Below are 21,023 nucleotides of genomic sequence, written 5' to 3' on the forward strand. Positions count from 1 at the left end.
TCTATCATCAGCATTCTGACCTGATCTGTTCTATCATCAGCATTCTGACCTGTTCTGTTCTATCATCAGCATTCTGACCTGTTCTGTTCTATCATCAGCATTCTGACCTGATCCTGTTCTATCATCAGCATTCTGACCTGTTCTATCATCAGCATTCTGACCTGTTCTGTTCTATCATCAGCATTCTGACCTGATCTGTTCTATCATCCACATTATGATCTGTTCTATCATCAGCATTATCATCGGATCTGTTCTATCATCTGAATTCTGACCTGATCTGTTCTATCATCAGCATTCTGACCTGATCTGTTCTATCATCAGCATTCTGACCTGATCCTGTTCTATCATCAGCATTCTGACCTGTTCTGTTCTATCATCAGCATTCTGACCTGTTCTGTTCTATCATCAGCATTCTGACCTGTTCTGTTCTATCATCAGCATTCTGACCTGTTCTGTTCTATCATCAGCATTCTGACCTGATCTGTTCTATCATCCACATTATGATCTGTTCTATCATCAGCATTATCATCGGATCTGTTCTATCATCTGAATTCTGACCTGATCTGTTCTATCATCAGCATTCTGACCTGATCTGTTCTATCATCAGCATTCTGACCTGATCTGTTCTTCAAGGACACAATATGTGGTGCTGAGACATTGGGGAATGTGAGGCGTTTTCTGTCAAGTTTATTTATGTGGTTCATCTTTTTCCCTCTGAACCTGTAAAGGTGTTGAACTAGAAGATTAAAAACTAAACTACCCTCTTGACCATCCATAACCTCTTCACACAGTAGGTCTAATGACAATGCTGTTAGATAGGTGGAAGTTTCTGACCAAAGCACTAAATGGAGACTACGCATCACAGGAAGTCTCACATCTGCTACGTCGCTTGCATTAATTAACACCATTGGTGTTAGCTGTTAGCCCACAGCCTATCAATCCCACAGGCGCTAAACTAGTGGAGAACCATGTTAGCCAGCATCAGAGTAACATGTTAGCATGCCAGCTAAATTCCTCTAATGCTAACAATGTTAGCTAGCCAACAGTAGTGTAACGTCTGTTAGCATGCCAGCTAACAGCCAACAAGGCCCTCTGGTTTTTCTATGACGCCCCAAGCCCTGCTGTGCTACAACACTACAGCTTTAGGTGTTTTGAGATTCAGAGCCAAAGCTTTAAGTGTCTCCAGACAGACAAATCACTTTTTGGATACTTCAGCTATCCATAAAAACAACAGTGCCAAGACAGACGATTACGTGCCTCAACAAGCCAAAGGGAAAATATGCTCTCCACTTACAGATGATGAAAGGCATGCTAAGCTAATATAAGTGAAGTTAAAATGAGGACTTGGACATATGACCATCCGCCTTTGGCAGTTTGGAGTGTTATGGAAGGGGACTGGGCGGTTTGGAGTGTTATGGAAGGGGACTGGGCGGTTTGGAGTGTTATGGAAGGGGACTGGGCGGTGGAAAAGCAAAACAGACTTCTATAACTGGATGATCTGTGTGACTGGGAGGATGTACACTGACACATTAATGACAAAGTTACTCCAACAGTAGGCAATCTTATGCATGCTTTGTGTAGCTACTGTAGCTAGCATAGACTGAATATGGGTTGATGTGAGTGGAGTTTGAGTCAGGTTAGAGCTGTGGTTGGTCAGATATGAGTCACCGCAGTAAAATTCCACGTGACCGTTGAGTCACCGTAATCTCCTCTTATGCACTCTGGACATGCGATGGTAGCACCCAACTGGCTAACGACCATCAGGTCCTAATGGCCTGGTACTCAGGGCTCTATTGTCCCTCTAACCACTCCGACATCAATGCAAATGCAATCGAAAATCACAAACACTTATCATCAAAACGGTATCATGGTTTTAAAACTCAGCTCACTGTGATTGATCAATTTGAAGAAAGAAGTTCAACAACAGGTTGAAACTGAGTGTAAAACATGGTCATTTTAGATGTTGTTTCAAAGCCTAATAATGAAATGGACAGCTTTCTAAGGTGACGATTCATTCAAAACACCCATATGCATATTAGAGCTGATGCATATGCATAGGCTTATGAGCCCAAGTGCGAAAAAACATCAACAATTAAAAGTATGATTATGTCGTTATTAGGGCTGTCAAATGATTAAAATTTTTAATCAAATTAATCAGAATTTTCAGTGGATTAATCATGATTAATCACTATTTGCAATTACACCTATATCCTAACCACTTTTTTTCTGAAATGCATACCAAAAGATAAATAACAGGACACAGATACATAATTTTCATATTATGTCTGTTTATTAACACAGCCAAATAATGGTGTTTTAAATCAAGCTGAAACATACTACACACCATAATATTTGTCTTTGTAATGTTCCATCACTTCCTCTTTGGCATTCCTCTTAACCAGGATGTACAATTTACAGTATTCAATTGAACAGAAAGCAATAAATGTAGTCAAATCATAACAGTGACCTACCACATTTTTGCACAATTTGAGTCATCTGTGGAAAAAAACATTTTCAATAAAACTTTTAAATCAAACCAAAGAACAATCTTTTACCTTTTCCTCCATTCTTTAATCCAGTTGCTCAAAAATCCAGTTGCTAACTACTATAACATGTTGCACTGAAACTGGTCTTTTGTTTGAACATCACCTTTCAAATCTACTGAGCTCCATCATCTTTCAGCCAGTTGCTGAGGCAAACTAACTTGTTCACATTTTCTGAAAGTAAAGCTGACCTTTTCTTGTTCACAATGTGACCTGCAACTGAGAAAAGTCGTTCACAGGGAACAGTGGTTGCAGGAGTGGCTAGATATCAAATTATCTGAGGTTGATTTTGTTAATTGCCTGCAAACATTCAGCGTGGTCTGGCGCAAACCACTTGCTGAATCTGACGGCCCAGCAAACGCATGTTTGGCGTTGACATGGTACTTCAAGCTTGAACAGCTCCGGTGAAATTGAAACTCCTTCTTACAAATCTTGCAAATAACCTTGTACTTGTTAACTGTACCATCATCATTCTTTTTATATTTGAATCCGTCAATAGGCCCACTTTGCTCACCTTGCTCCATCTCGCCTCTAGCTCCCAACCACTTTCCTGACCTGAATAATTTGTCACACTGCGCATGCGTGAAATGCGTTAAAAAAATTGACGTAATTAACAGCAAACAACTAATTAACGTCGTTAACGCGCTATTTTTGACAGCCCTAGTCGTTATACAATACATAGCCTACCGCATATTATGCGCGGCAGAAAAACATGAAACAAAACTGATTTAAGATGCCCTTGGTTACATAATTGGTCTAGCCTATACTCCAAAATTAAACTAATTCGAGTAATCGCCTTTTATTAAATTTTTTATTTAACTTTTCTTTAACCAGGGAGACACATTGAGACCTAGGTCTCATTCACAAGCGTGCCCTGGGAACAACAGTCACATCAGCACACACACAATTATATACAAAATACACTAAATATACACAATATACATATTAGCCATTATAATCAAATAAAACAAACACATTCATCACTATAAAATCCATAACCAATTTCCTAAATTGACCCAGGGACACAGGATCATCCAAACGAAGTGCCAACTGGAGACTGTTCCACACATGAGGTGCCTGATATGAAAAAGCAGATCTCCTGAACTCTGAGGTTACCAAGGGAGACATCATCGTTAACCAGCCCTGTGACCTTGTATTATAACCTGAAATTCTACATTTCAACAAAGATGTGAAGTATGTTGGAAGCTTGTGGAGTAGGGCTTTATCAACAGAGAGTAATGAAGTGATCTACGTGTCTTTAAAGAGGTCCAGCCAACAGGTAGAGGATGCAGTGATGAGTATTAAAACTGTCCGATGTAATACATCAAAGAGAGCTATGATGAACAGAATCAAGGTATTTTAGAGTAGAGTCAGTTGCACTTCGGTAGACGGTATCACCATAGTCAAGAACAGGTAGAAAAGTTGATTCTACAATTCGTTTCCTGCTAGCCAGTGAAAAACAAGCTTTATTTACATTTAAGCTTCCTAACAAGCTAATTTGTATGTTTCTTAAACGATAGATCATTGTCCATCCAAATACCAAAGTATTTGTATGCTGGGACTTGTTCAACTACAGAACCATTCAGGGAGTGAAGATGTAACCCAACTGAGATACTTTTACGAGACTTTGAAAACAGCATGTATTTAGTTTGCCTGTATTAAGTACAAGCTAGACTAATCAGACTAACCTTGACACAGCTAAATCAGCAGTCGGAGCAATTGCATACATAATAGTATCATCCACATACAAATGAAGATCACAATTTTTCCACAAATTGACCAATAGCATTCATGTCAATCGTAAAAAGAACAGGTCCTAATATTGATCCATGTGGAACACCTTTATGTTCCTCAAGAAAATCTGACTTAACTCCATCCAACACAATGGCCTGAGTTCTGTCTCTAAGATAGTCACGAAACCAAGAACATGTGGTAGAGCCAAGGCCTGTCGATGACAGTTTCTCAAACAAAATACCATGATCCACAGTATCAAAGGCCTTAGACAGGTCTATAAACAAAACAGCACAACTTGAGTGTGGACTGTATTATTATGCATACTGGATGGACTGGTTAACTTCTGCTGCCAAAATGTCTATCCATGAGTCTGGGACAGAACATATAGCCCTAGTCGATGCAGTTGGTTCATTGATTGTGCAGGGCGATTTTGAATAGCCTAGTAATAGGGATTTTATAATTTATTATTTTCATAATTAATTGGTTGACACATTTGTATTTATTTTACCTTTATTTAACTAGGCAAGTCAGTTAAGAACAAATACTTATTTACAATGACGGCCTACACCGGCCAAACCCGGACGACGCTGGGCCAATTGTGCACCACCCTATGGGACTCCCAATCACGCCCGGTTGTGATACAGCCTGGAATCGAACCAGGGGGTCTGTAGTGATGCCTCAAGCACTGAGATGCAGCGCCTTAGACCACTGCTCCACTCGGGATCCCACATTACCGTCATAATATCTCACCTCCATGCGTTTCCATCTCCTCCCCTCTCTCCTCTCTCCTTTATTACTTTCTCAATCGTGCACAGGGGCTGTCAACAGTTTAATTAAATATGTTTCGTTTTGAAAACATGTTACTATCCATGTTCCTGAACAGATTTCACTTGGTTTTCCAATTTAAGCACTGGGTAGCTGAAGGAACAGGGTTGGAGAGCCCATGGCATACAGAGTACTGGGTAGCTGCAGGAACAGGGTTGGAGAGCCCACGGCATACAGAGTACTGGGTAGCTGAAGGAACAGGGTTGGAGAGCCCATGGCATACAGAGTACTGGGTAGCTGAAGGAACAGGGTTGGAGAGCCCATGGCATACAGAGTACTGGGTAGCTGAAGGAACAGGGTTGGAGAGCCCATGGCATACAGAGTACTGGGTAGCTGCAGGAACAGGGTTGGAGAGCCCACGGCATACAGAGTACTGGGTAGCTGCAGGAACAGGGTTGGAGAGCCCATGGCATACAGAGTAATGGGTAGCTGATGGAACAGGGTTGGAGAGCCCATGGCATACAGAGTACTGGGTAGCTGCAGGAACAGGGTTGGAGAGCCCATGGCATACAGAGTAATGGGTAGCTGATGGAACAGGGTTGGAGAGCCCATGGCATACAGAGTACTGGGTAGCTGATGGAACAGGGTTGGAGAGCCCATGGCATACAGAGTTTGGGTGGAATATCACCTGATCGGGGCAGTGAGAGCATATTCCTCAAACAGTTCTTGATGTGTGGAGTGAAATAAGTGTTGTTATATGTATTTCTCAGCTGCTCATATTAATCACATGCTCCGCTATAAAACCAATGTAGCCTACCCATCGTCATTGAAAGATGGACCGGCGGGAGGAAAGAGCGATGCCTCCATTCACTATTACAGTACATACAGATGACGTCTTTTTCCCTGCCGCTGTTCCTACCCATTTGATAATGGGCCATTCTAAATATAAACTAATTTGACATATTAGTAAAGACAAGATTCAATTGAGAATAGTCTGATGGGTGAAAATATGATCACTTGATGAGAGAACAGGGTGTGCAGCCTGAGGCAAGGATCAGAGCACAAGCTTTTTTTGCAACTTTATCAAATCACCAATATCCTATAGTCGCATCATGCTGCCCAGATATGCTTTGATTTCTAAAGAGATTCTAAGGTTTGTATCATTCACAACTAAAGTTGCCAAATAACTCTAAATCTAGTGTATAGGACCTGATCACTTTTACACTCAAAATAGCCACTTCATACGCGGCACTCGCTCCTTACATTTACATTTACATTTTAGTCATTTAGCAGATGCTCTTATCCAGAGCGACTTACAGTTAGTGAGTGCATACATTTTATATACACATATATTTTTTTTCATACTGGCCCCCCGTGGGAATCGAACACACAACCCTGGCGTTGCAAACGCCATGCTCTACAAACATCCCTGCCGGCCATTCCCTCCCCTACCCTGGACGACGCTGGGCCATTTGTGCACCGCCCCATGGGTCTCCCGGTCGCGGCCGGCTACGACAGAGCCTGGATTCAAACCAGGATCTCTAGTGGCACAGCTAGCACTGCGATGCAGTGCCTTAGACCACTGCGCCACTCGGGAGACTTTCCTTAATGGGAAAAATATCCTTTCCATTTTATTCAGCTAAGTACAGTTATATTCTTCTGACTATAAAATCATATAATATAAAATAATGGCACGGGACTTATAAGCATATCTTGTCTACAGCCTACGGTGTGGAGCATAGCCAGATAACATACAATAGGCCAACTCATATTCTGTTCTTCTGAAATAAAATGTTCTTTAGACCTGCCTAAAATAAATAATGGATTTATTGTGATGGTGCATATTCAATTGATTTATTAGACTTTTTAAAATGTAGATGTTGCAAAGGCGTGCATCAGCAGCTTGTACGCCTGGAGATACTAAACATGTTTATGTTCATTAACAGTAAATTACAGTGAGACCGGCTGACAAAATGTAATGACCGCCACAGCCAGAGTGGGCCACCACGAGCCAGAACAGCTTCAACGTGCCATGGCATAGATTCTACAAGTGTCTGGAACTCTATAGGAAGGATGTTCTGTTGATCCTGGTGGTTTTGGCCCACATGTAAGTTTGTGCTGTAACTAGAGGCAGGTCCAACATATAACATACAGGTAGCTGCCAAAATAATGGAAACACTTGAGTAAATGAGGGATACAAAGTATATTGAACGCAGGTGCTTCCACACAGGTGTGGTTCCTGAGTTAATTACGCAATTAACATCCCATCATGCTTTTTCTGGGCAGGCCATGGCCGTCTCAGTCACCAGATCTCAACCCAATTGAACACTTCTGGGAGATTCTGGAGCGGAGCCTGAGACTGCGTTTGCCACCACCATCAACACAACACCAAATGATGGAATTTCTCGTGGAAGAACGGTGTCGCATTCCTCCAATAGAGTTTCAGACACTTGTAGACTCTGTGCCAAGGTGCACTGAAGCTGTTCTGACTCATGGTGGCCCAACGCCCTATTAAGACACTATTGTTGTTTTTTCCTTTATTTTGGCCGTTACATGTAGGTCTGTGGTGTAACTGTAACAGATTATAGAGCTAACACCATTTCCTACTTTACATGACAGAGAACATTGTCTGTAAGACCTACATACTACACTGTATATGAACCTTCTGTAACCTTGCGTGCCCCTGAACACACCCCTTATGTACAATAGAGTGTTTGCAGGCAGTAAGTGTGTTTAAACCGCTTCGACTAGGTCCCAGGTGAGCACAGATTCACGATGAAGAAAAAATATGTTATATATAGAACACATTTCTAATAAACAATCCGTAATGTTGCGCGTCCCTAAGCACACACGATATGTACAGTGCATTTCAACTAGGTCCAGGGGAGCAGAGAATTGTGACCGAGCAAAAATCTGCGTATTAAAAAGCCTTCTCCTCCCTACTGCATTATTGACCTCATCGTTATTTTTTAGAGGAATGAGCTTCACTGTTTCCTGCTCCCAAAGGTGATGTAAGTCCACATGCATTATGCAACCCAATCAAAACACGCTCCCAATCAAAACTGCTCAAAAAGGTTAGCCTGGGATTTTTAAACACGATAAGAACATTTGCGATGATGTGTCGTGTGAACGAACATCCACTGTCACGAAACAACACGATTACATTTTTACCACAATGGGAGTGCAGAGCTAGAAAAATCAGGAAATGGAATGGATGGAGTGAAAAAAACTAGCTAAAAGCAACGTTTTTATGCAAGGACCACCCTAAATAATTAGAGGGAAGTTATCAGAGAGAGTTTAGTAAACTTATGGGGTCGAGCCTGTAATGAGGTCTTGGCTGGTGTTTGGTAATTAGAAGCCGGGAGCGCCTTGGTATTTCTCGCTAATGGCTCACAAACACGTTCCGCGAGCCACGGGAGGTGTAAAACAACACCCTGCATGAGCCCACACTGCACGTGGCTCGCTAGCCTCTTCTCCGCAGGGCTGGCTGTGTTTTTGAGGCGTTTGTGTCCAATTGGATGCCTGTTTTTGATGCCAGTTGATAGGAGAGTGCGTGTTTGATTGTGTGTTTAGCTGCAAAGACAAAAACAGTTGTGCTATAGCTTGGCACCATTTAATCTAAAGCACATGAACGCATGGTTCCTCCAAACGTCTCACTTTAAAACAGGAAACAGTAAGTGGTGGAATCTGATTATCTGGAGCCAAATCGACAGCGAGTCAGCGTAGCTTATCTACACACACACACACACACACACACTACATAGCAGAGCTGGGGTTAATTAAAACAACACACTCTTCCTCTCTCATTAGCTAGCGTGCAGCAAGCCATAGCTACAGTAGGCTTTTATAGGACCTCTCTCGTGAAATAACTAAGTTAATGCTTGGTAATACAGAATTGCCACTAGAATAAAATGGTAATGAGAGCTGGAAACGGACAGGTATACAACCACTCAAGTCTTTAAAAAAAAAGAAAATAAAGTCTTAGGGGCCAAAAGGAGACAATGGAACAGGACCTCTCCCAAATCAGCCTATCTGAACCCCAGCGTGACGGGACAGCTGCCCGGGAGATGCTTTTGTCCTGGAGGGCAGAAAAGATGCAACACTTGCCAAGTCCTTTCTTCACAGGCCCTTGTACAATAAAAGGGTTTAATGTAATGGCAGAAAGTCATGAATTCCACAAGCCGGCCAGGGAGAAAAGAGAGAGCTCCTGTAGCTCAGTTGGTAGAGCATGGCGCTTGCAATGCCAGGGTTGTGGGTTCGATTCCCACGGGGGGGCCAGTATGAAAAAAGTATGAAAAATGAATGCACTCACTAACTGTAAGTCGCTCTGGACAAGAGCGTCCGCTAAATGACTAAAATGTAAAATGTCTATTAACACATCGTTACACCACTGTACATAGCCATAGCATGACTCTATTCCTTTGAACATTTTGTGAGTGTAATGTTTACTGTTCATTTCTGAATGTTTATTTCACTTTTATTTATTATCTATTTCACTTGCTTTGGTAATGTAAACATATATTTCCCATGCCAATAAAGACCATTTGAATTGAATTGAGTAAGGGGGAAAGAGAGAGAGAGAAGGCTGTATAGGCCTATTATGGGATGTTACGGTGACCAGGGAAGTGCTAGGGCCTCTGCAGTCACTAATCCTTTTCTCCGCGGCTGCCGGGCCAACAACAACCACAGCCTTATCGTACTGTAGTACAGAGAACATGCTTGGTGCTGTTGTGTGGATTCTGTTCTAAATCTGAATCTCTCCCTCTCCCTGGACTACCATAGAGCCCATTGTCTGAGTCTCTATTACACGGCTGTCTATGGAGAGGCTGAGGGAGACAGGATTTGGTTTCAGTATATTTGACAGCGAAAACAGGAACTCATATGAAACCGTTGATAGCTAATGTTAGTTAAATAGACCTGGGCCGTGTTCATTATGCACACAAAAAAAAAAGAATACAGAATGAAGCAGGGAGGGACATCCAGGACTTGTCCAATGAGAAATGCACATTTCCGTTTTCTGTTTAAATGTTTACCGTTGCGTGCTTTCGTATTCAGGTCATTTTAAAGAGGCCCCCATCAATGTGCGACAGTGATGCTGTGGGGGTAAATGCCACATTAGTAAACCTCACAGGAAAAAGGAAGTCACAGAGGAAGAGACCCCCAACGCCTCAACCCTGATGCAGCGGCGCCAAAACAAATCCTCCTGAGACCAACTGAGCCACACGGGATGTACCAGAGAGGAAGAGGTGAAGCGAGAGGTTTTACTCCGCCCAAAATCTGTCCTCGAAAATAAACCCACAAAGTGAGGAATTTTGTATGGAGGTCAATGAGTGTCGAATTAGCAATTGCTAATTTGCTACGTGAGGCTTATTTTATGTAATAGAAGTTTCATAATGGTTAGGTTGTTACAAATGCACTGATATAAGTGGACGCACGTGGCATTTCATCAACTTAAAAAAAAAAAATCATACTTTATATCGGAGTTGTGCCTGTTATCATGGATATAATCAGTTTCAGCATGGACGTTACCATTGAGGACTTCCACCATTTTAAAGTTGTCAACTGGGTGGGGATTCCTGTGAGTTGGGAGCAATCAGCCAATGAAGAAGAAGAAAACTGACTACTTTAAAATGGAGATAGCCTCAATGACACTGCCCATGCTGTCACAGACGCTATAAAGATACAAAGACGAGTCCTCTATCTATCTCTATGGCCTGTTGTTCACACGCGTATCTGCCCTCTCATTGGCTAGAATGGTCCCAACTGATCTCGCCTCCTCCCGCCTGCCTTCAATCTTTGAGGACATGTATTTCCATTGTTGGAGCGGTCACCTGACAGTCTTGTCAATATAATAGACAATCTTTGACTGTACACCCTCCACCCCCATTGACTATAAAAGCCTTTTGAGTTTTGGCGTCAGGAAAGCAAATCCAAGCAAACAAGGAGAGTCCTCAGCACTTAAACACAACTCTATGAATGAAGTCCCTCCACTCTGTGCAAGATGAAATAGCTGGGAGAGTTCTGAAGTCCCTCCACTCTGTGCAAGATGAAATAGCTGGGAGAGTTCTGAAGTCCCTCCACTCTGTGCAAGATGAAATAGCTGGGAGAGTTCTGAAGTCCCTCCACTCTGTGCAAGATGAAATAGCTGGGAGAGTTCTGAAGTCCCTCCACTCTGTGCAAGATGAAATAGCTGGGAGAGTTCTGAAGTCCCTCCACTCTGTGCAAGATGAAATAGCTGGGAGAGTTCTGAAGTCCCTCCACTCTGTGCAAGATGAAATAGCTGGGAGAGTTCTGAAGTCCCTCCACTCTGTGCAAGATGAAATAGCTGGGAGAGTTCTGAAGTCCCTCCACTCTGTGCAAGATGAAATAGCTGGGAGAGTTCTGAAGTCCCTCCACTCTGTGCAAGATGAAATAGCTGGGAGAGTTCTGAAGTCCCTCCACTCTGTGCAAGATGAAATAGCTGGGAGAGTTCTGAAGTCCCTCCACTCTGTGCAAGATGAAATAGCTGGGAGAGTTCTGAAGTCCCTCCACTCTGTGCAAGATGAAATAGCTGGGAGAGTTCTGAAGTCCCTCCACTCTGTGCAAGATGAAATAGCTGGGAGAGTTCTGAAGTCCCTCCACTCTGTGCAAGATGAAATAGCTGGGAGAGTTCTGAAGTTCTGAGGCCGTGTTGATGTCACTGTGGGGTCAGATAGATGGGGTTCCAAGCCGTCTGTGTGGTCCTGGTACAGTTGTGTTATTATATTTTGTTGTGGGAGTGTTTGTTATTGTAAGCAGAGCAGGAAATGTCTCGCTCACCTCTGCCAGTTTGTACGGAACGATCAGCCTCTCTCCCACCGTCACCGTCTTCCTGGTGGTCAGAGCCTCGAACAGCATCTCCTCCTTCACCTTCAAAGACAAGTTCAAGGACAGTCAGGTCAGTCAATCAAGATAACAACAGATGGTAGTGGGCCAATACTCAGCCCCTCCCCTTTCTGACTGACACTATAATAATAATATAATATGCCATTTAGCAGACGCTTTTATCCAAAGCGACTTACAGTCATGCGTGCATACATTTTTGTGTATGGGTGGTCCCGGGGATCGAACCCACTACCTTGGCGTTACAAGCGCCGTGCTCTACCAGCTGAGCTACAGAGGACCACTGACATGGTTAGCTTCTTGTGCAGAGCAGAACACACACACAGGCCTTAGCCCCAGCAGACAGCCGATTGAGAGAGGCAGATGTCACTGCACACGCATCTGACCACTCATCCATCCACTGGGATTATGGGTACTGGGGCTAACAGCTGCAGCTGAGGACACGGCAGGGGGTGCTCCGTATATGTGTGTGTGTGTGTGGAGCGGCAGGGTGTTATGACTATTTTTGTCAGTTACCTCCTTTATGGTCTTTATAATGGTCTATATAATGGTCTTTAAAATGGTCTTTATAATGGTCTTCAAAATAGTCTTCAAAATAGTCTTCAAAATGGTCTATATAATGGTCTTTACAATGGTCATTAAAATGGTCTTTATAATGGTCTTTAAAATGGTCTATATAATGGTCTTTAAAATGGTCTATATAATGGTCTTTAAAATGGTCTTTAAAATGGTCTATATAATGGTCTTCATAATGGTCTTCATAATGGTCTTCATAATGGTCTTCATAATGGTCTTCATAATGGTCTTCATAATGGTCTTCATATAATGGTCTTCATAATGGTCTTTAAAATTGTCTATATAATGGTCTTTAAAATGGTCTATATAATGGTCTTTATAATAGTCTTTAAAATGGTCTATATAATGGTCTTTATTGTAAACAGCAGCATTTGAGGGGGGAACTAATCCGACTTTAATTTCATACTTCCTGGTAATCCCCAACTGGGTGTCGAGCTAATTCTACTGCTCACTGATTGGTCGGTGCTGGATGTCTGTCGCCTGGTAACAGGGTTTAAAAGTCTTCTGTGCTGTTATGTTTATACATTTCTCAATCAAGCTAATGGAAGATGTACCCTGAAGCACTGGTCTGGAGTCATCTTTTCTGATTCCCATTGTAACCATGGCTGTGACACAGACAGAGCCCAAACTGACCCTGGAACTGTGTTACTGTCAAAGTTACATCACTGAACCTAGCCTAGCCCTACTGGGACTGGCCCGGCCAGAGGATCCAGTCTGTCAACTCTACCATCTGACACTGCTCCACTCTCTCTTCCTGTCCTGCCCCTACAGGAAACAGGAAGTCCGACCCAGTCATATTACCATTCATGCATCAGTCAACACTACAGCCAATTCACTTTCCCTGAGGAAAGTGCTGCTCACGTGACACCACAGTGTAGTCAACGCAAAGATGATGAATTGGTGACTGACAGTTCACCCATGGTATGATACTATTAGGGTTGCGAAATTCCTGGAACGTACAATAAATTCCCTGGTTTTACCTAAATCCCGGTTGGAGGATTCCCGGAATCAGGAGGGAAAAAGCAGGAAATCCAGAAGCCTTCAACCAGGATTTCTGGAAAACCTGGGAATGTATTGAAAGTTCCCAGGATTTTGCAACCCTTGATACTATACTATGTTCTGAAGGGGGTGGATATTTACTGCTTACGTTAGTGGTTTTGAGTTGACTTTTAGGAAAGCGCTAACAGCTATCCCTCCCATTGTTTTACAGTAGATACTAGTGCTAATGCTAATCTCTATAGCCAAGTAAATAACTCAAAATCTTCAGTTGGTGACACTCCGGTCTATAAATTAATTGCGTAGTAACCAATAACTAAGTAGATGTTGCTATATAAAAGTTTGGACACACCTTTTCATTCAAGGGTTTTTCTTTATTTTTACTATTTTCTACATTGTAGAATAATAGTGAAGACATCAAAACTATGAAATAACACATATGGAATCATGTAGTAACCAAAAAACCTTTTTGCTTTGTCATTATGGGGCATTGTGTGTAGACTGATGAGGATTTGTATTTATTTAATCCATTTTAGAATAAGGCTGTAACATAACAAAATGTGGAAAAAGTCAAGGGGTCTGAATACTTTCCGAATGCACTGTAACTTATAAATGCCTCAATGAGCTTAGTTCAACTGTCGTACCCCATCAGAAACCCAAATATAAGCTTGTTTTACTCCAATGTTTGTAAACTACGTAAATGTAAACACACACTGTATAGCATGGTTAAAACGATAATTATTATATCTAGGATGGTCAGTCCTTGCATCCATAGCTCTGTCTATGAATTTGAGAGTTGTTACATTTCTCCAGACAAAAACAGAGGCGGGCTGACCGCTTTGTTAATGGTCAAGTTCGTTTTTCATGGCCGGGTGCCTCGGGTGGGCGGAGTCTGCTCATTTTAGAGAAAACCCCACCAACCTGTGGCACCGGGCCATGCAAAACAAAGTTGTTGAAACTGCGGATCCTAGCTTTAAAAAGGCAGAAAACCCTGCCTTGTTTGACAAAAATGTGATTTGATGACACTGTGACTACTGTACCCCAGTATTTCCCTTGATGGTGCCTCTACTCTCCCTGACCCTGAGCATATGGCGAGCATGTGCCTCATCTCACGTCTCACAGCCACATGGTCCTCACTCGCGGCACAAAATGCCTCCCTTAAAAAAACGAGTTCCCTTTCTGCATAATACCCTGTGGCACAGTTGTCAGGCTTTCCAACACACTTTGGTCATTGTTTTGTCGCAAAGCTGTCATCAATGCAAAGGGTGGCTATTTGAAGAATCTCAAATTCAAAATATATTTTGATTTGTTTAACACTTTTTTTGGTTACTACATGATTCCATATGTGTTATTTCATAGTTTTGATGTCTTCACTATTATTCTACAATGTAGAAAATAGTAAAAATAAAGAAAAACCCTTGAATGAGTAGGTGTTCTAAAACTTTGGACCGGTAGTGTATATATTTTTAATCCAGTCAGATAAATATCCCAAAACAGCCTACCCGACCGCTCTGAGGCGTCCGCATGGTCCTAAAGCACACCGTTGCCTCGTTTTGTATCATATTCCAATGATAAAACTGGGGAGGACAAAAATGCAATTTCAGAATGTGGAGGGGAAATGCCCCCGTCCATCCGTCCCCAGTGAAAGTTGCGCCTCTGGTTTTGTCAGTGACTCAACAGGGTAGCCTGCTAATGCTTGTGGTTTGAGTCCGGGGGTAGAGTGACAATCCCTCACTCCTGAGGTAAATGAGAACAGCATGATGCCGACGTTGATTAGGCTTCGGTCAGAATATTTACACTAAGTTGACCTGAGCTAGCGGTTGTGTCATGGTTATGACAGTGTTATGCAGGCTTTATGTCTGTGTGCATAAGTAGCGTAGAAAGTTACCTTGATCCCCTCCTATAACAGTTAATGACTGCATTGATGGAGCTCTCTTTGGGTCTTTAAAGCACAGGGCTCAGTTCTAGGCCCTCTCCTATTCTCTCTATACACCAAGTCACTTGGCTCTGTCATATCCTCACATGGTCTCTCCTATCATTGCTACGCAGACGACACACAATTCATTTTCTCCTTTCCCCCTTCTGATAACCAGGTGGCGAATCGCATCTCTGCATGTCTGGCAGACATATCAGTGTGGATGTCGGATCACCACCTCAAGCTGAACCTCGGCAAGACGGAGCTGCTCTTCCTCCCGGGGAAGGACTGCCCGCTCCATGATCTCGCCATCACGGTTGACAACTCCATTATGTCCTCCTCCCAGAGTGCAAATAACCTTGGCGTGACCCTGGACAACACCCTGTCGTTCTCCGCTAACATCAAAGCGGTGACCCGATCCTGCAGGTTCATGCTCTACAACATTCGCAGAGTACGACCCTACCTTACACAGAAAGCGGCACAGGTCCTAATCCAGGCACTTGTCATCTCCCGTCTGGATTACTGCAACTCGCTGTTGGCTGGGCTCCCTACCTGTGCCATTAAACCCCTACAACTTATCCAGAACGCTGCAGCCCGTCTGGTGTTCGACCTTCCCAAGTTCTCTCATGTCACCCCACTCCTCCGCACACTCCACTGGCTTCCAGTTGAGGCTCGCATCTACTACAAGACCATGGTGCTTGCCTACGGAGCTGTGAGGGGAACGGCACCTCCTTACCTTCAGGCTCTGATCAGACCCTACACCCAAACGAGGGCACTACGTTCATCCACCTCTGGCTTGCTAGCCCCCCTACCTCTACGGAAGCACAGTTCCCGCTCAGCCCAGTCAAAGCTATTCGCTGCTCTGGCACCCCAATGGTGGAACAAGCTCCCCACGACGGCAGGACAGCAGAGTCACTGACCACCTTCCGGAGACACTTGAAACCCTACCTCTTTAAGGAATACCTGGAATAGTATAAAAGTAATCCATTCTACGGACCTCTTCTGTTCTGAAACCAGTTTGCTCTTGATCTGTCCAGTTCACGCATCTGCCACACTTTCAATGTCATCAGTGCTGTCTTTTGACGTTCTGTCTCCCACTTACGTTCCTCAGAATTGGAACAAGCCCCTTGTCTAATCGTGTTAGTCCAATATGACCGGCTCAGTGTGTTGTGTTGTGTTGGTGCTGACAGGGCTTTGGCAGTTTCATTTGGGCCCAGCCACCATGTATTTACAGAATACAATTGTATGCACACAATAATGTGATTATTGTGGATAGTCAGATTAATATAATAGTTCAATTAAAACGTTCACATGCATGCGTGCATGTCCGTGTGTGTTGCACACCACTGTGGCAGTCAAGGCCAAAAAACATCTCAGTGTTGAAAATCATCAAGAAGCCAAATACGTCGCAAAATGATAAACTATCAAATCATACGCTGCATTTCGGACCAAATTTCCATCTCCAAACTGGAGGACGTACAGTGAGTGACTAACAAAGTTCTGTTGTAGCTACTCTGAGTCACATACTCTGACTAATCTTTCAGCTGTTCGCATTCATTAGAGCCATGAAAACACTGAGAATTCAACACGCCAACTGCAGCTCATGCGTTATATGTTACAAATTAATATACAATGCTTCTTTCACCTTTGCCAAACAGTTCAAAATGTCAAGAATGAATGTCCATGTGTACAGTGTTCATGTCTCTGTGTCTGTCTGTAAACCTGTGCTGAGGAAATTGAATACACATATTTAGAAAAATATATATTAACACCCTCTCTACTTAGTCATTTCAGCCGTAACTAATCCTCTATTGCAGACCTGAGAACAGTCCTTGAACTAATAACTGCAGTAGTGTAGCGATGGATGAATTACAGGACGGATGAATGAATCAATGGATTGGGGGGGATGGATGGATGGATGGATGGACGGATACATTCTCAAATGAATGAATGAATGAATGAATGAATGAATGAATGAATGAATGAATGAATGAATGAATGAATGAACAGATGGATGAACAATAGGCATGGAGGTTCACCTGGAGCAGATCTGAGATGGTGGGCAGCACCTCTGGGTTACAGATGTCTATGGAGTCGTCTCTGTAGGTCTTCTTCTTGTAGCGGATGTTGCCCAGGTGGAGGATAGCAGACAGCAGGGAGAAGATCCTACCAGACAGAGAGGAGAGAGTCAGACAGCAGGGAGAAGATCCTACCAGACAGAGAGGAGAGAGAGTCAGACAGCAGGGAGAAGATCCTACCAGACAGAGAGGAGAGAGTCAGACAGCAGGGAGAAGATCCTACCAGACAGAGAGGAGAGAGTCAGACAGCAGGGAGAAGATCCTACCAGACAGAGAGGAGAGAGAGTCAGACAGCAGGGAGAAGATCCTACCAGACAGAGAGGAGAGAGTCAGACAGCAGGGAGAAGATCCTACCAGACAGAGAGGAGAGAGAGTCAGACAGCAGGGAGAAGATCCTACCAGACAGAGAGGAGAGAATCAGACAGCAGGGAGAAGATCCTATCAGACAGAGAGGAGAGAGAGTCAGACAGCAGGGAGAAGATCCTACCAGACAGAGAGGCGATAGTCCAATTTGACATAAGAGACAGGATAGACAACAGCGTTAGAAATGAATGTGTAGAAAAGAGAGACAGAGACAGACAGAGACAGACAGAGACAGAGAGACAGACAGAGACAGAGAGACAGACAGAGAGACAGACAGAGACAGACAGAGACAGACAGAGACAGACAGAGACAGAGAGACAGACAGAGAGACAGACAGAGACAGACAGAGAGACAGACAGAGACAGACAGAGACAGACAGAGACAGACAGAGACAGACAGAGACAGACAGAGACAGAGAGACAGACAGAGAGACAGACAGAGACAGACAGAGACAGAGAGACAGACAGAGAGACAGACAGAGACAGACAGAGACAGACAGAGACAGACAGAGACAGAGAGACAGACAGAGAGACAGACAGAGACAGACAGAGACAGACAGAGACAGACAGAGACAGACAGAGACAGACAGACATGTGTGTGTGTCTGAGTGTGTAATATACTTACTGTTTGCGTGTGGCAGGCAGGAACCCCACCATGTCCATGGCCAGCTGCAGTCTCTCAAAGTCGTGCTTCAGGTCCTCCCCTTCCACTGTGAAGCAGTCCTGCTGGAGTAACAAGCACTGATATCAACACACAACTCTTATATAGTGGAAGGGGAGGACCTGATATATACAGTTGAAGTCGGAAGTTTACATACACTTAGGTTGGAGTCATTAAAACTTGTTTTTCAAACACTCCACAAATTTCTTGTTAACAAACTATAGTTTTGGCATGTCGGTTAGGACATCTACTTTGTGCATGACAAGTAATGATTAGTTCTCTTATAATTCACTGTATCACAATTCCAGTGGGTCAGAAGTTTACATACACTAAGTTGACTGTGCCTTTAAACAGCTTGGAAAATTCCAGAAAATGATGTCATAGCTTTAGAAGCTTCTGATAGGCTAATGAAGATGCTGGAGGAAACAGGTACAAAATAATCTATATCCACAGTAAAACGAGTCCTATATCGACATAACCTGAAAGGCCACTCAGCAAGGAAGAAGCCACTGCTCCAAAACCGCCATAAAAAAGACAGACTACGGTTTGCAACTGCACATGGGGACAAAGATCAAACTTTTTGGAGAATTGTCCTCTGGTCTGATGAAAAAAAATAGAACTGTTTGGCCATAATGACCATCGTTATATTTGGAGGAAAAAGGGGGATCTTGCAAGCCGAAGAACACCATCCCAACCGTGAAGCACGGGGTGGCATCATTATGCTGTGGGGGTGCTTTGCTGCAGGAGGGACTGGTGCACTTCACAAATAGATGGCATCATGAGGAAGGAAAATTATGTGGATATATTGAAGCAACATCTCAAGATATCAGTCAGGAAGTTAAAGCTTGGTCGCAAATGGGTCTTCCAAATGGACAATGACCCCAAGCATACTTCCAAAGTTGTGGCAAAATGGCTTAAGGACAACAAAGTCAAGGTATTGGAGTGGCCATCACAAAGCCCTGACCTCAATCCTATAGAAAATGTGTGGGCAGAACTGAAAAAGCCTGTGCGAGCAAGGAGGCCTACAAACCTGACTCAGTTACACCAGCTCTGTCAGGAGGAATGGGCCAAAATTCACCCAACTTATTGTGGGAAGCTTGTGGAAGGCTACCCGAAACGTTTGACCCAAGTTAAACAATTTAAAGGCAATGCTACCAAATACTAATTGATTTTATGTAAACTTCTGACCCACTGGGAATGTGATGAAAGAAATAAAAGCTGAAATAAATAATTCTCTCTACTATTATTCTGACATTTCACATTCTTAAAATAAAGTGGTGATCCTAACTGACCTAAGACAGGGAATTTTTACTAGGATTAAATGTCAGGAATTTGTTCTGTAGTTGTAATAGGAGAGTGTTCTGTAGTTCTAATAGGAGAATGTTCTGTAGTTCTAATAGGAGAGTGTTCTGTAGTTCTAATAGGAGAGTGTTCTGTAGTTCTAATAGGAGAGTGTTCTGTAGTTCTAATAGGAGAGTGTTCTGTAGTTCTAATAGGAGAGTGTTCTGTAGTTCTAATAGGAGAGTGTTCTGTAATTCTAATAGGAGAGTGTTCTGTAGTTCTAATAGGAGAGTGTTCTGTAGTACTAATAGGAGAGTGTTCTGTAGTTCTAATAGGAGAGTGTTCTGTAGTTCTAATAGGAGAGTGTTCTGTAGTTCTAATAGGAGAGTGTTCTGTAGTTCTAATAGGAGAGTGTTCTGTAGTACTAATAGGAGAGTGTTCTGTAGTTCTAATAGGAGAGTGTTCTGTAGTTCTAATAATATAGTGTTCTGTAGTTCTAATATGAGAGTGTTCTGTAGTTCTAATAGGAGAGTGTTCTGTAGTTCTAATAGGAGAGTGTTCTGTAGTTCTAATAATATAGTGTTCTGTAGTTCTAATAGGAGAGTGTTCTGTAGTTCTAATAGGAGAGTGTTCTGTAGTTCTAATAATATAGTGTTCTGTAGTTCTAATAGGAGAGTGTTCTGTAGTTCTAATAGGAGAGTGTTCTGTAGTTGTAATAGGAGAGTGTTCTGTAGTTCTAATAGGAGAGTGTTCTGTAGTTCTAATAATATAGTGTTCTGTAGTTCTAATAGGAGAGTGTTCTGTAGTTGTAATAGGAGAGTGTTCTGTAGTTCTAATAGGAGAGTGTTCTGCTGTATCTCTAATGGGGGTGGTCAGGGAGGTGGTCAAGCCAAAACACACTCAAGTAGGTTTTCCTTCCATTCTCTGAGGCTGCTGGCCACTGACAAGGCTAGTAGAGAGCAGCCTTCCTTTCAGTTCTAATCACAGGGCAGTGTGTGCCTGTCTCTATTCTGCCGGTGCCGGTCTCTCTTCCTACTGTCCAGGCCATAATTACCACATCCCAGGGACAGACCAAACAGTCACACACACAAAACAGGATCAGCTTCTAAGAACATTCAACACAACTCTCTTCTCTATCGTTGGAATTTCTTTAGTTTCCAGGGTCCATACTGTAAAGTGTGGACGAGCTGAGGTTAATTTCTGAGGTCAACATTTTCACTTTCTCCAATTGCAAAGAGAGATTTGAGGCTT

General features: G+C 43.0%; 1 protein-coding gene across 1 annotated transcript in view; it reads right to left on the bottom strand.

Moving 5' to 3' along the window:
- The window catches only part of LOC121540804 (unconventional myosin-IXAa), a 228,503-nt gene that overhangs the window by 95,374 nt on the left and 112,106 nt on the right, over positions 1 to 21,023 (bottom strand). The window contains exons 7-9 of the mRNA XM_041849910.2: positions 18,456 to 18,556; positions 17,430 to 17,556; positions 11,841 to 11,930 (exon numbers count right to left, since the gene is read on the bottom strand). Coding sequence (XP_041705844.2) covers positions 11,841 to 11,930; positions 17,430 to 17,556; positions 18,456 to 18,556 — 318 coding nt within the window. The remainder of the gene's footprint in view (positions 1 to 11,840; positions 11,931 to 17,429; positions 17,557 to 18,455; positions 18,557 to 21,023) is intronic.

The sequence above is a fragment of the Coregonus clupeaformis genome, chromosome 26 (assembly GCF_020615455.1).
Source record: "Coregonus clupeaformis isolate EN_2021a chromosome 26, ASM2061545v1, whole genome shotgun sequence".
Taxonomy (NCBI): Eukaryota; Metazoa; Chordata; class Actinopteri; order Salmoniformes; family Salmonidae; genus Coregonus; species Coregonus clupeaformis.